The 14190-nt window shown below is 36.5% G+C and overlaps 1 protein-coding gene across 1 annotated transcript in view; it reads left to right on the top strand.

Annotated features, from left to right (window-relative positions):
- ABCD3 (ATP binding cassette subfamily D member 3) overlaps positions 1-13236 on the top strand; it is an 82385-nt gene extending 69149 nt beyond the window's left edge. Inside the window, exons 21-23 of the mRNA XM_030868716.3 lie at positions 6510-6614; positions 9564-9620; positions 11712-13236. Coding sequence (XP_030724576.1) covers positions 6510-6614; positions 9564-9620; positions 11712-11789 — 240 coding nt within the window. The 3' untranslated portion in view covers positions 11790-13236. The remainder of the gene's footprint in view (positions 1-6509; positions 6615-9563; positions 9621-11711) is intronic.
- Positions 13237-14190: the final 954 nt, after the last annotated feature.

Below are 14190 nucleotides of genomic sequence, written 5' to 3'. Positions count from 1 at the left end.
CAATGCAGCTGGTTGCATAAAGTCACTCTTAGAATCCAGCATTTTGGTAATCAAGGCATACAGTTTTGTTTTAATCTTTTTATTTAGCAATTATTATAGTGTGGTTTAGTTTATATGATAATAGAAGTATAGCTTGCATGTAAATTTGGAATTCTGAAAAATTCAAAAATATTCCTATGAAAGGAAAAGATGCAGATCCAATTATATACCGTTAATCCGTTTTTCCAAAAGTTTGGGGAACTTTGTAGCACATAGGTCCTGGTTGGGTTATGAGATCCCTTTCAGTATTTTTTCCCTATAGACACCTCTCTGTCTTAGCCTGTTCTCTCTAAAGTAGCTGAAGGTATTAGAGATGTTAATTTTATTATCATTTTATTCTTTATTCTGTTCTTGTCCTTTCCCTCTATCATTATATTTATCCTTGTTTCAGGGCTCAGTATCTACTACCTAAAGTTATTTAGAATTTTAAAATTTTCCTAATATAAAGAAGCATTTCAAAGCAATTATTTTATGATCAACTAAAGTTATCTCAATCAAACATGACTACAAAATGTGACATATTAAGAGTGATTCTTTGAGTACTCTGTAAAGGGGGATAACTTTTATTTTTTTATTTTATTTTTTGTAATTAATTAATTTTTGGCTGCATTGGGTCTTCATTGGTGCACGTGGGCTTTCTCTAGTTGCGACGAGCAGGGGCTGCTCTTCGTTGTGGTGCGCAGGCTTCTTGTTGAATTGGCTTCTCTCATTGTGGAGCACGGGCTCTAGGCGCGTGGGCTTCAGTAGTTGTGGTGCACGGGCTTAATTGCTCCATGGCATGTGGGAATCTTCCCAGACCAGGGATTGAACCCGTGTTCCCTGCATTGGCAGGCGGATTCTTAACCACTGCGCCACCAGGGAAGTCGCAAGGGGGATAACTTTTAGGGAGTCATTTTCTAACTAGACATACCATAATTTGAGCAGATCCAGAGGAATTTTTTGGTGAGGGAGTGTTATAACCTTGTGGAAATTAGAGAAAACTGTAGCCAAGGAAAGATAGCAGCAGAATGGCCTTATTTCAGAATTGCTTACTGTTTATCTTCAGGTTATATTCTACCTTTTGGTTACCTCCTATTCCATGATTGTTTTGCATGTTGTTTTTCTCCAGGTCATACCCATTATATGAACTTAATATCAACTTAATATTGTGATTTATCTGGCTAGTGGGATTAATCTAGAGTGCTGAATGAATCATAAACGAAAGAGGAGATATCAGCCATACTCAAAGTGGAAATTGGGCTGAAGGCATGAAAATTTAAAGTGATTGAGCATTTCTGGAATCAGTTTAGAAGGTGCCTATAGAAATAACTGCAATTCAAGAAAACTAATTTACATTCCTATACTATGACTTCAAAGAAAATGGAAGGATAAGGCAAGATTCACAAGTGGACACAATGGAGACTCAGAAAGAAAAATAAATCTGCTTAAACTAAGGAATTCTATATGTTTGGTATAAATGTTACACAGAGGGTAGTTTTTATTAGAAGATACAAAATTTAAGGGTATGCCTAGAGGTGTGAGAGGTTATTTTGGAAGGATGGGGAGTGGGGGAAGGAACCCTGTAAAGCTAGATGAACCATGATAGAGCTGGGAAATGGGGAGAGCTCACCTGTAACACGGTTGCATGGCCAAGCCCTTGACAGGGTGTAGGCCAATATTTGGAGAATTGAATGTGAAGTTTAAAAGAGAGCATATTGTTTTGCTACTTTAGAAGGGTTTGGAGGAAGATAGAAAAGGCTAATGCAATAAATATTAACATGGCTGAAGTTGGTGGAGAATGTATGTGTATTCATTTTATTGTTCTTTCATTTTTTTGGTAGGATTAAAATTTTCAAAGTAAAAAGTTGATGGGAAGAGAAGACATAATTTTTATAAATTATAAAAACCTATTATTTATAAATTATAAAAATTATAGTTTTTAGGAAGAACAGACTTGAGAGGTTTAACAAAAACAGTGAATCTATGAGTGAAGGTTGGTATAAAACAGATGAACCAAAGGAAGTCTTAGGTAAGGAGAATCAGGATTTGAATTTGAGGGAATGGAATAAAACTATTGAATAAAGGGAGATCTGGTGAACACATTTCTAAAAGTCCCTTGAAAAATATCAACATAAATATAGGGGGAAATATTCCATTATTTTAACAGCAAAAAAATTAATTATGGTATGCTTGCCACAGAGTTTAGGATTAGCTAAGAATCTATTCTGTGCAAGGCACTTAGCTAGGTGCCTGCCTTTATAATCTAGTTAGGAGAGCCAGATATGCTCCTTTAATTGTGATACCAGGCAGGCAGTCTTCAGTGATAGTTACAAAGAAAATGCAGTAGAATATTGATGAGGGAAAGATTGGTTTGGGATGGCAGGTCCCATTTAATTCTCTCAAGAGCCCCTGTGAAGTAAGGTACAGATGAGGGAAAGACTTGGAGAACTTAGCAGCTTACTGATACCAAACAGCTGCTGCATGGCAGAACTGAGATCCACGTGCAGGTGAGTCTGACCCCAGAACTCTTGCTCTTAACCAGTACATTACAGTATATGGCCTTCAATATGCAGGTGAACTGTCTGACCAGTTCTCTTCTCTCACTGTACCTTGAAGTCTCAAGTGACATGTCTTTTTCCCCCATTGTACCCATTTGTGTCCAGCCATCAGCTAGTCCAACCCTGGTCCAAACATCAGCCAGGGTTGCTCCACCTAATATCATAAATTGGGCTGTCTTATTTCTCTGACCCATAGTTTTCTTTTCTACTCTTCTGTTCTTGCTCTTCCTCTTTAGTGATGGTTTCTTTATATTGAATTATGAAAAAGTATATATGATAGAAAAGTTGGAATGTTTATAAAAGTGTAAAGAAAGGCCCAAACCACCTTACCAGACATACCACTGTCATAAGATTTTTAGTGTTTTTTTAAATTCATTTTTGTAATTAATTCTTTTTCTTTTACCTAATTGGCAGCTGTCCCCGTTCTTCAGACTCACTGAGGTCTCTCTAATATTGACCCATTCCTTCTCTATAATTGATCAGTTCCCTTCTGACTACCTTCTTTCCTGTCCAGCACAGACTTAACAATCCAGGGCCTAGAATATAGGAGGTACACAGGAGATATTTCTTAAAGGAATGAACAAATGATCCCTTCCCCTTAACTTCCTTTCCCACTTTCTGTTTTCTCATATTATTTAAACACCAATCCAAGAGCATTTGTTTGCCTTGGCATCTCTGTACATTGGCTTCTGAGCACCGCTGGAAAAAAGTCAGAGAATAAGATGGATTGGTGGCACTGCACTTCCATGGTTTCCAGTCTTACAGGGATTCACAGCATGGCTTGGCAATCCTATTACTGATTTTTGTCCCTCTGTCTCATTTTTCATGATAATCATTTGAAAACTACCAGTCTCAGGCTTTCTACCCCATTACTTTCTCCACCACTCTCAGCAGAATAACTCCTCCTACTTCTTTTTTTTTTTTTTTTTTTTTGGCGTTACGCGGGCCTCTCACTGTTGCGGCCTCTCCCGTTGCAGAGCACAGGCTCCAGACGCGCAGGCTTAGCGGCCACGGCTCACGGGCCTAGCCGCTCCGCGGCATGTGGGATCTTCCCGGACCGGGGCACGAACCCGTCTCCCCTGCATCGGCAGGTGGACTCTCAACCACTGCGCCACCAGGGAAGCCCCCTCCTACTTCTTAAAGAAAAAAGAGACGCTGTTATTTCAGTTACATGACTGCTAATTTTTATTGAGTGCTAAACAGGCGATAGGCAGTATGCCAAGCACTTTACACAGGTTATCTCATTTCATTCTCGCCATAGTCCTGTGAGATGAGAGCTGTGAGTGTCCCATTTCACAGAGGAAATAGAATGTAGAACAGTTAAGTGGCTTGCCAGGCAAAGATATCTAGGAAATGTTAAAGCTGGTGGGGGGTGGGAGTGGCCTGTCATGCTCAGTCAGCAGTGTGACTGCAGAGTTCATATACTCCAAAATCTCCTTGTATTGAGAAACCGGGTAGCTGACTGCATAGTGGGAGAGAGAAAAACACACGATGAGACAATTTCCATATAATGTGCTAAGTGTGGTGACGAAGGTATGCAAAGCATTGCATGGGAACACAGAGGAGGGGCATTTGTGGAATGCCTTCAAATAATCACTCCTCTTAATAACTTTGCACTGAGCTGTCCTGACCTCCCTGCTCCCACTGTTAGTGGAGGATATGTCATCCTTCCTCTTGAGAAAGGCTAAATGTCTCCATCTATGTTTTTGGACCCTCCCTCCTCCAACTTTATCACATCCCTCTCCTTCAGTTATGCACCCCCTCCGACACCCCCCCCCCATATTTAATCTCTTCTAGTCCTCTTATAGAAAGATATTTTCAGGTCTCTGTGATCTAAAAAGCAAACTCTGCCTTAACCAAAGGTCCCATGTAGCCTATACCTTTCATTCTCTGCACAACTGAACTTCTTGATGGGCTGTCCTTGCTGCTTCCCCTTCCTCACATCTCTCATAAATAAGATATAAACCCCAAGAAAGCTGTTTTTATGTTTTAGTCATTCATTTATCAAATATTTGAATGTTTCCTATACTATACAGGTGTTGGGTGTACAGTAGTGATTAAAACGGAGTCTCGGCTTTTGTGAATATTATAGCCTAAGGGGTAGACAAAGAGACAACATACAATTTACAGTATGTGAAGAGCTGCAGAGATGTTACAGAAGGGACCTACTTGGATTGGGGAAAGGGATCAGGGTAGGTTTGTCTGAGAAGGTGACATTAAGCAGAAATTTGAAAGATGCAAGGAGCAGAGTAAGGCGTTTGAGACACAAGGAAAGTGACGTGCTAAGCCTGTAAGACCTGTGACACATTGTGTCCTGGTAGTTGAGAGGAGAGGGTGGCTGGAATGTTGAAGTTAGAGAGTGAGTAGTAATAAGGTTGTGCGGGGCCTTGTAGACCATGGTAAAGAGTTTGAATTTTATTCTAAGTGAAATGGGAAGTTATTGAAGGGTTTTAAGCAGAAGAATGAAATTCTCTGTTACGTTTCTGGAAGATCCTCTCTGATTACATGGAGAATGGGTTAAACAGGTGCAAAAGAGGAAGCAGGAGGCTCTTTGTGGTCGTCCAGGCAGGAGAGGATTATGCTCTGGGCTAAGGACATGATTGTGAGCTGGGGGAAAGTGAATAGGGTCCACAGGACTGACTTGAATGGACTAAAAATGGCGGGGAGGGGAAGGGAGGAGGAGAAGGGAAAAGATCAAGGAGGACTCACAGCTTTCTAGCTTGAGCAGCTTGTTTGATAGCTTCATTTCTGAAATGTTCAAGATGGGGTGGGGGAAATGGATGAATGGATTTAAGGGAAAAATCTAGAAAATCCGTTGAGTTTTAGATTTTTAAAGTCTACGAGTCCTGTAAGATATCCAAATAGAAAGATCAAATAGGAATTTTTATGTATTAGTTTGGAAATCAGAAGAGAAGTATGGGTGAGGGAGATATATCAAGAGTTTTCAAATGTAAATAATATTTGAAATCATGAGATTTGATGAGATCACTCAGAGAGAAACAACATAGGAAAAAGCGGAGAGGACCTAGGAATTAACCCTCAGGGACCCCAACATTTAATGGTCAAGTGAAAGAGAAAATGCTGGAAAAGAAACTGAGAAAACAGCATAAGAAATGGAAAGAAACTTAAAACCATGATTTCACTTTCTCAAGAAGGAGGGACTGGTCACCTGTGTTGAATGTTGCAGAGAAGGTAAATTGGGCAAGGATAGAAAGTGTCCATGGTCATGCAACATGGAGATCACTGTTAGGAGCAGATGACAATTTGGAGTATCTGTTAGACAAAGGATCAGAATAAATAATTCCCAGAAAATAAGATACATATGGAAAATAAACAGCAAAATGTTCAGCATTACTGCTAATCAAAGAGATGTAAGCTATAATAACCTTGATGTTAATTTTCACTTATAAAATTAGCACAGCCTTTTAAAAATGAGCATGCCCAATACTGACCACAGGGATATATACAACAGGTGCACTCAAACATTGTTGGTGGGAATATTAATTGGCAACATAATATTGACATTACTTCAGCAACAAAATGTTTAAAAATAGTCAGTTTTTGCATGAGTCATCTATAGTCTGAATTCTAAGATTTCATCAAAAAGTATACCCTCTGACCTTTTTTAGAGAGCTTTCTTTAATACTAGTTTAAAACTCAACTTCATCTCCCATCAGTCTTAAAAGTTTTTGCTTTACTCTTAACAATATTTCCCATGTGTTACATTTTTCCCTTTGTTCAGGACGATAATAAAAACAATCAGGTTTCTTTATATTGTTTTTGCTTCTGAGAAGTAGATTTTTTGAGTTAGAATAATTTTCATCTTTGCTTTAGAAGACTGTAAATGAGTATTTCATTTAAAGTAAATCTACTTTCGCATATTAATTTTAGCTCTCTAAATGATTGTACAGAATATTTCTTTTTATGCTTCAGATGGCAAGATTATTTTATCATAAGCCCCAGTTTGCCATTTTGGATGAATGCACAAGTGCAGTTAGTGTGGATGTGGAAGACTACATTTACAGTCATTGTCGAAAGGTAAGTGTGATAAATTCTCAGTCCCCCCTTTCAGTTTACTCTGTGTCCAACCAAATATCTACCCAAAGAGAAGATTCCAAGTTATAAAGGGACAAAATTACTATCATAGGATGATATCTTGCTTTAATATTTTAAACTGATAATTAATAGATATGAGTAAAAAAAAATTATCAATGAATTCTGAATATAATTCTTTTTAGCCGTGTATTAGATATAAAATAAGTGTTTACATTTTTTTCCTTTTAACTCATTCTCTATACTCAGAGTTAGTAAACTGATATTTTCTTAATTTGTTCCATCAACTTTACCTAAATATCATTTGTTTTTTTATAAAGAAAATTCAAAAAATAAAAAAAAATTTTAATTAAAAAAATTTGATAGTAATTATTTGGCAACTTTTAATTTATCCATTTTTTTCTCTGGCCTGGCCAGTATTTTACCAGGGCTTCTTTTAGTAGCCTTTTCTGAGGCTGTCTACATTGGTTCCATTCTTTAAGTAATTATCCAGTAATCTCAGTTTTTTTGTTTGTTTTTTTTCCTGTGAGGAATTGTCACCATCATCTATACTTGTGTTGGATTTTGAGAACAAGAGCAGTGTATCCTAACTGTTTTTTAGAGTTTCAGTGTAAGCAAATGAAGTACAGGGGTCTTTTAACATTTTGTAACTGCTCTTTGGGAGTTCACAATAAATATAAAAAGTCACGATGCATATACAGGATCAATTCCTTCTGCTCAAAGTGTGGTTGGTCATAGCTCAGCAGCGGCAGCATCGCCTCGGAGCTTGTTAGAAATGCAGTCTCAAGCCCTACTACTAAATCAGAGCCTGCATTTTAACAAAACCCCCAGATGATTCAAATGCACATTAAAGTTTGAGAAGAATTGGCATAATGAAGAAGGAATAAATTTGCTACGTTCATCTTTTAGGAAGATTTTATAGCTACTGATTTTATTTCTTTAATGGTTTTCTGTTCTTAATCAGTTTTAGTCATTTATAATTTTTATCCATTTGTCCATACATATTTTCAGATTTATAGGCATTAGAGGTGTTTGTGGAATCTCTTACACATAAAACCACGTAGTCTCTACTTGATTAGTGATTTAGAGGCACTTTGCTGGTAATTTTGTCCATACAGTTTCCTCTTATATCTAGCTGTAGGCTGCAAGTCCCCACAAAGGATGCAATTCTCCTATGTGTAGATTCCACTTAAAAGAAAAAAATTCTTATGGAGCCCCCAGTTGATAAATTGTATTACTATAATGGCACTTGAATATGGATAAGCATGAAATGAAGTATGAACTTAAACTTAAAACTCATTTACAAAAGCTACAAAACCAATATAAACTTATAAGTTAAGTACAGATAAAACTTTAAAACACAGTTTCAAAACTGCAGCGTTAGAGAGACCTATGATACTGTTTTGCTGAAACTAAACCACTGGTTTAGGTTTAATCTGAGGTCCAAAAATAATAGGAGGTTCAGATCTTATGTTTTGAATTTTGCTTACGTATTTTGACTTAAGTAATTCTAAGAATGCCTTCATTCAGTTGAGATCTAATCCAGTTATTTTAGAGTTGTAAGAGAAATAATATCTGAAGTGAGCTTTCAAAAATCAGATATGTGTTGCACCATCGAAATATATGTTTTATTAATAACGGACCGTATACTTGTCATGCAGTTCCTAACCTGTTTGAAAACCTTTCCCACGGCAGCCAAACTTATGATACATTAAAAGTTTTAAAGGATACCACTTTAAGTCACCACATGGTGCCAACAGAAGTGTAAACACAAACTTGGGCACTTAAATCTCATGATAGAAGTGATAAGAAGAACATACTCAAAATTCTTTTTAATTATCAAAATGAATATAAAAATTGGAACTCATGGTGGAGATTTCCTGGCTACCCTAGCATGTATCTCAGCCTCGAGAGATCCATTTTGAGAAACACTGATCTAGAGCAAGGTTTCTCAATCTCAGCACTGTTGACATTGTGGGTTGGATGACTCTTAGTTGTGGGAGGCTGTCCTCTGTTTGTAGGATGTTTGGCGGCATTTCTGACCTCTACTCATTAGACTTCTGTAGCACTCTCAGTTGCAACAATCAAAAAGACCTTGCCAAATGTCCCCTATGGGACAAAATCCCCTGCCTCCCCTCCCTGGTTGAGAATCACTGATCCAGAGCAACTAGCTGTATCTCTTAGTGTTGTTTTGAAAATTTGAAGAACAATCTATAAATCCTTATTCACAGTCTGAAATCCAGTAAGCTTGTAAAACCAAAAGACTTTTCATTATTTTGTAGCAAGTTCACTGGGTAGCCAGACCTGGCCTGAGCTAACAGAAGACTTTAAGCTCTTATTTATCTCACTGAATGTTCATGTCCATATGTGTTGATGCAGAAACATTGATGTGTTTGATTTCTGAATTCTGCCTCAGAACCCTCTGGGGGTGGTAAATACTACTTTTACAAAGTCTGAATTCTAAGACATTCCAAAATAAGGGTTTCCAATAAAAGATTATGACCCTGTATTTGAAAAACAAATTTGCTGTAGGCAGTACTATATTGATTTAATTTTCCTGTTTTTGACTTTTTGCTACTTTTACCACCTTTATACTCTTTTCAGATATTTTTCACAATAAAATACAAAATGTGCTAGGATATATATTTCCTGCCCAAAACAAAATAATACACTTAAATTAAGCTAGTACCTATTAGTTTAGTTTTTTTTTTCTTTAAGATTCTGTTGATACTTGTTAGTTTTTATTATGCGGTCAATGGCCTGTACTTTGCATTACCTTAAACATTTGGCATCAGTTACAGTTCTTTCTCTTTGGCATTGATTTTTAACTATAGCTACTGAAGACAGTCATCTTAACAGCTTAAATTATATAGACTAGTTTAATTTGTGACTTTGTGTTCTTGATATAAACCTAAATCATTTTCCTTGTATTAGGTTGGCATTACCCTCTTCACTGTGTCACATAGGAAGTCTCTTTGGAAACACCATGAGGTTTGTATTTCTTATTGAATGGTATAGTGAGAGTTTATTTTCATATATGAATTCAGGTGATTATGGTTTTAGATTTCTTGGTGTATATTCCCTTATAAATATATAACTTAAGGGAAAAAGGTGATTCTAATTCATTTTTATAAAACAGGATTTTCATAAATATTATTGTAGTTATTAATTTTGAAAGCTACAATATATGTAAACAGTCCCTTGTTATATATGATAGATATTAGAGAACCAGTTAGTGGTTCTCCAGTTTTATAAATGACTGTTGTATAATAACTGACTAAAATGTGCATAATCTTATCACAACTATGGCCAAACAAACTTTTTCTTACCATTCTTTATTGACAGAAGGAGAAAGTTTTAAGAAGGATCAGGTAGCAAAAAGTTTAGAGACAGTTTTAGTAGAGATCAGGACTACAAGGAGGAAACTATATAATGTCAGCTATATTTGTCATCACACTGTAATAAACAGAATTCATTAGGTGGTCACTATAATTTACAAAGATATTACAGTGAGGTTTACATAGGTACAGGTGCTCCAGCAGTGCCATAGTGCCATTCTCAGTGTGGGAGTTCTCTTCAACTCTTAATGTAAAATAATCAAACCCTAAAAATAAACCCAGCTTAGTTCCTCTTCTCTTTTTTCTTTTCTTTTCTTTTCCCTCCCTCCCTCCCTCCCTCCCTCCCTTCCTTCCTTCCTTCCTCTCTCCCCCTCCTTCCTTCCTTCCATCCTTTCTTTCTTTCTCCCTTCCCTCTTCTCTTCTTTCCTTTTTTTCCTACCTAAATGATACAGAAAGGGTTGAGAAAAATTGGAACATGGTAAGGGTGTTTTGTCCCATAAAATACATACCTGATTGATTATCTTTTTAACCAGATACTGGGCTAAGTGTCATGAGGGATACAGAGTACTGTCCTTACACTCAAGAACCTTATGGTTTAGATGATAGTGTATAAATGGTTAAATGAAGAGCATGGGATTTGAAGTCAGAAAACCTGGGTTCAGGCATCACTGTTTCTGGCATTAATTGCTTCCTTCGTATAATAAAGTATTGATCCTTGCCTAACTGTCTCATAGATTACCGTGAGGATCAAAGAGGTAGCCTGTATGAAAGTTCTTAATAAACCGTAATGAAGTTCTGTATAGCTGTTGACTTTTAAAGATACTTTTATTATCTTAATGACATATTATAATTTGCCCATTTTCATGAATTGAATGAAAAACTAAATAACTAGAAATCAAAGCAGTTTAAAATATACCCAAGCCTTTGTGTTTTCTCAGAAGTTCATAAACATTACAGCCATAGGACAGTGAAAGGACTTGGGTTTCCCCTCTCCTCTTCTCCTGGAGGTGTATAGACAGTTATCAAAATAACCGTCAGGCCATTGATCATGTGCAGGAGGGGTAACACAAAGAACTGCAATGTTAAAGAGTCCAGAATAGCTTAAAAATAACAATATAGAAAATGGAAAAACAAAAGTCTTTTCTGTAAACAAAAAGCCACTAAATAAAACGGAAGGCTTTGTAACTGCTGTCCTAAGCATCTTCATAGGATGAAATATTTGAGCTCACTCTCTAGTTCTCATCCTCCTCTGCTTAGTCAAAGAACAAATGAACAAAAAGCCTTAAGTTAGAGGTTCTGAGCTGATCTGGGAAACCAGCTAAAGTAAGTATTTTAGAGGCTGTCCTATACGACAGGCTTGCACTTAGTGCACTTGCACCTCTGTAGATCAGATTGTTGGTTGTGGAGTGGTAGCATCTAATTTGTGGGATGCTTACAGATTTGGTTCCTTTAAAATAATAAGGAAAAAATAATAATAAGGAAGTCTGGTGTTTTAGTTCTCTTAATGGAAAGTACTGTATCCACTACAAGCAGTTGTATATTGTGGCTCCTTTTAAAGAGAGCGGACATCTTCTTTTAGTCTTTCCTTGGAAAATGGTATGCATTTCTGAGTATAAACTTTTGAAGATTTTAGTGGCTTAAAATAATTATTTTCAATCATTTTCTCGTATAATAAGCTCTACATAAATTCCTGATGAAAAGGAGATTCTCAGTTATTGATTTTTTTCCCCTTTCTTTCCCATAGTACTACCTGCATATGGATGGCAGAGGCAATTATGAATTCAAACAGATAACAGAAGATACAGTTGAGTTTGGCTCTTAGAATCCAGAGAACTGTATTGAACCAGCTTCAATGAAATAATTACACAATACAATTAGAAATACAAAGTACATTGTAAAATAAAGTTGAGCTTGTTTTTTTAAACAAAACAACAAATTAACTAGATATAAAATAATCACGAATAAGTTGTTGAAACATTTAATATTATATAGGATATTGCTAATTGTGTATATGTTGGTTTAATTATTAATATGTACTAAGAATGTCCTTATTCTTGTGGTTAAAAACCTGCCTAAATTAAATTGGGCTTAAATCAGTGTAACCTGATTCATCCTGGGATGTAAACCATTTGAAGTCAGCTACTTTGACTTTTATGGCTCTATCTTTTCCTTCAGTGAAGAACCCTATTTAAAACTAGGGTCATCACTTGTCCTGTTCTAACAAGATAGTCTTGAGTTTCATTTTCTTGTGCCCCATGATAGTGGGAAACAAACAAATCATAGTGTATTATCAAAATGTACATCTTGGCATAATGGCCTTTATTACCCTGTGGCAGATATCTTTAGCTGCCACAGTTATACTCATTCCTTGCTTATGTCTTGGGGTACATTTGAATCCAGGAAAGCCATTTGGATTTTCTTTGGCTAAATAATAAGTGTGCCACTCGCAATCTTCATTATTGAGTTGTTTTGAGGGTTATTTGTGGTGATGCAACAAAAGTATATGTGCAGTCTTGCTTACAGGGGATGGTTACTGTGTTTCACACCTAATCTTCTCAGTGATGGGATATGAAAACACAAAGTCCTTACATGTCAAGCTCAAGGTCTTACAAGATTTTTAGAATTTTTAAAGAATTGGATGGATTTGTATATGTTAGGAGCCCATTCATTAGAAGTGTGGTGGTTACATGGCGTTAAACTCCAGATGAGCCATAGGAATGTACTACATGAAGTAAAGCACTGAGTATGCAATGTTATCACTGTCTTTGACTGTGATTTTATGTTTAAAAAATATGTTATAAAATTATGCACATGAATGAATTATGTTTCCTAAGGCACTGGTTTATCTCTGCGACTCTTTAATAACTTTTTTGTATTTGGGTCATTATGTTGAACTATATCCTAAGAGAAATCCATTTCATCTCACCAGACCACCATTAATGACTATGTGTATTATTTGCACAGGGAGAACTGAAATTGAGTATTATCAATAAGCTAGATATGAAATCAGTTTTATCAAACTGGGATTCAGAAAGGGGCTTTTTATATTCTTGTCTCTGCATAACTGGTTTGGGTCTTTATTTTGCAGAATTAACTATAAGAATCACTGACTACCAAAGTTAAAACTTGATGTACTGATTTCATAATACATAACATTCAATTTTTACCTCTTCTCTTTAGCAAACTTGTATACTTACTTATTTTCTGTTCAGATTAAAAAAGAATCAGATATCCTATACAACCTTTGCTTGTTCTTTTTATTCTGGTATATAAATCCTAGGTAGTTCATACAGAGTTATACAGTCTTGACTTGAAAAATACAAAAATAAACATTCACAAAGCCCTTTTAGCATCCAGTATCTAATTTTTAAAAATTTTTGTCAAATGTGGTTTTAGTGGAATGAATTTCTTCTTTAGAAAAGCCAGGAAAAAACCTTCAGTGTACTTCACAAATGCTACCAAATAGACAGGAGACCTTAAAAGATAGTATCAGTCCTGGGAAACATTTTATGGCATAGGGGAAGTTTCAGATTTTCAGATTTCTAGGTTATCGTAAGCCTACTAATAGAAGTATTTTCCTAGCTGCCTCCTTATTTCTCTGTAATGAATTCTTTTTTTTTTTTTTTTCTGTATGCGGGCCTCTCACTGTTGTGGCCTCTCCCGTTGCGGAGCACAGGCTCCGCATGCGCAGGCTCAGCGGCCATGGCTCACGGCCTAGCCTCTCCGCGGCATGTGGGATCTTCCCAGACCAGGGCACGAACCCGCATCCCATACATCGGCAGGCGGACTCTCAACCACTGTGCCACCAGGGAAGCCCTGTAATGAATTCTTGCAATCAAAAAAATTTTTTTGTTTTTGTTTTCTTTATTTTTTCTTCCATTTTTAATTTAACAAATGTTAAAGTGCCTCACCATATGAGGTATAAAGAAAGATCCCTTTCCTGGAGAATCACAGTATACATTAACTTGTTGGTTCTAGGAAGGCTTGCAGTAAAGGAATCCAGTGTTTCCAGAACGTGATTGACCATGGAACATCTTTTCCCATATAATTCCTGTTAGTATCGTTCATAGACTGAACTGGGAAATGGTGGTTTAATCTGAAGAATAAACTGAAGATAAGGACTTTCATCCATGAGCAACACACTGCATATCAAGTGTATCATACCAAGCTTCTACTTTTTCTATGAGAAAATAGGGATGCAGACACCTAGGGTTGTATGCTAT

The sequence above is a fragment of the Globicephala melas genome, chromosome 1, assembly GCF_963455315.2.
Source record: "Globicephala melas chromosome 1, mGloMel1.2, whole genome shotgun sequence".
Taxonomy (NCBI): Eukaryota; Metazoa; Chordata; class Mammalia; order Artiodactyla; family Delphinidae; genus Globicephala; species Globicephala melas.
Note: the sequence above shows the minus strand (reverse complement) of the source record. Positions and strands in the feature narration are given on the sequence as shown.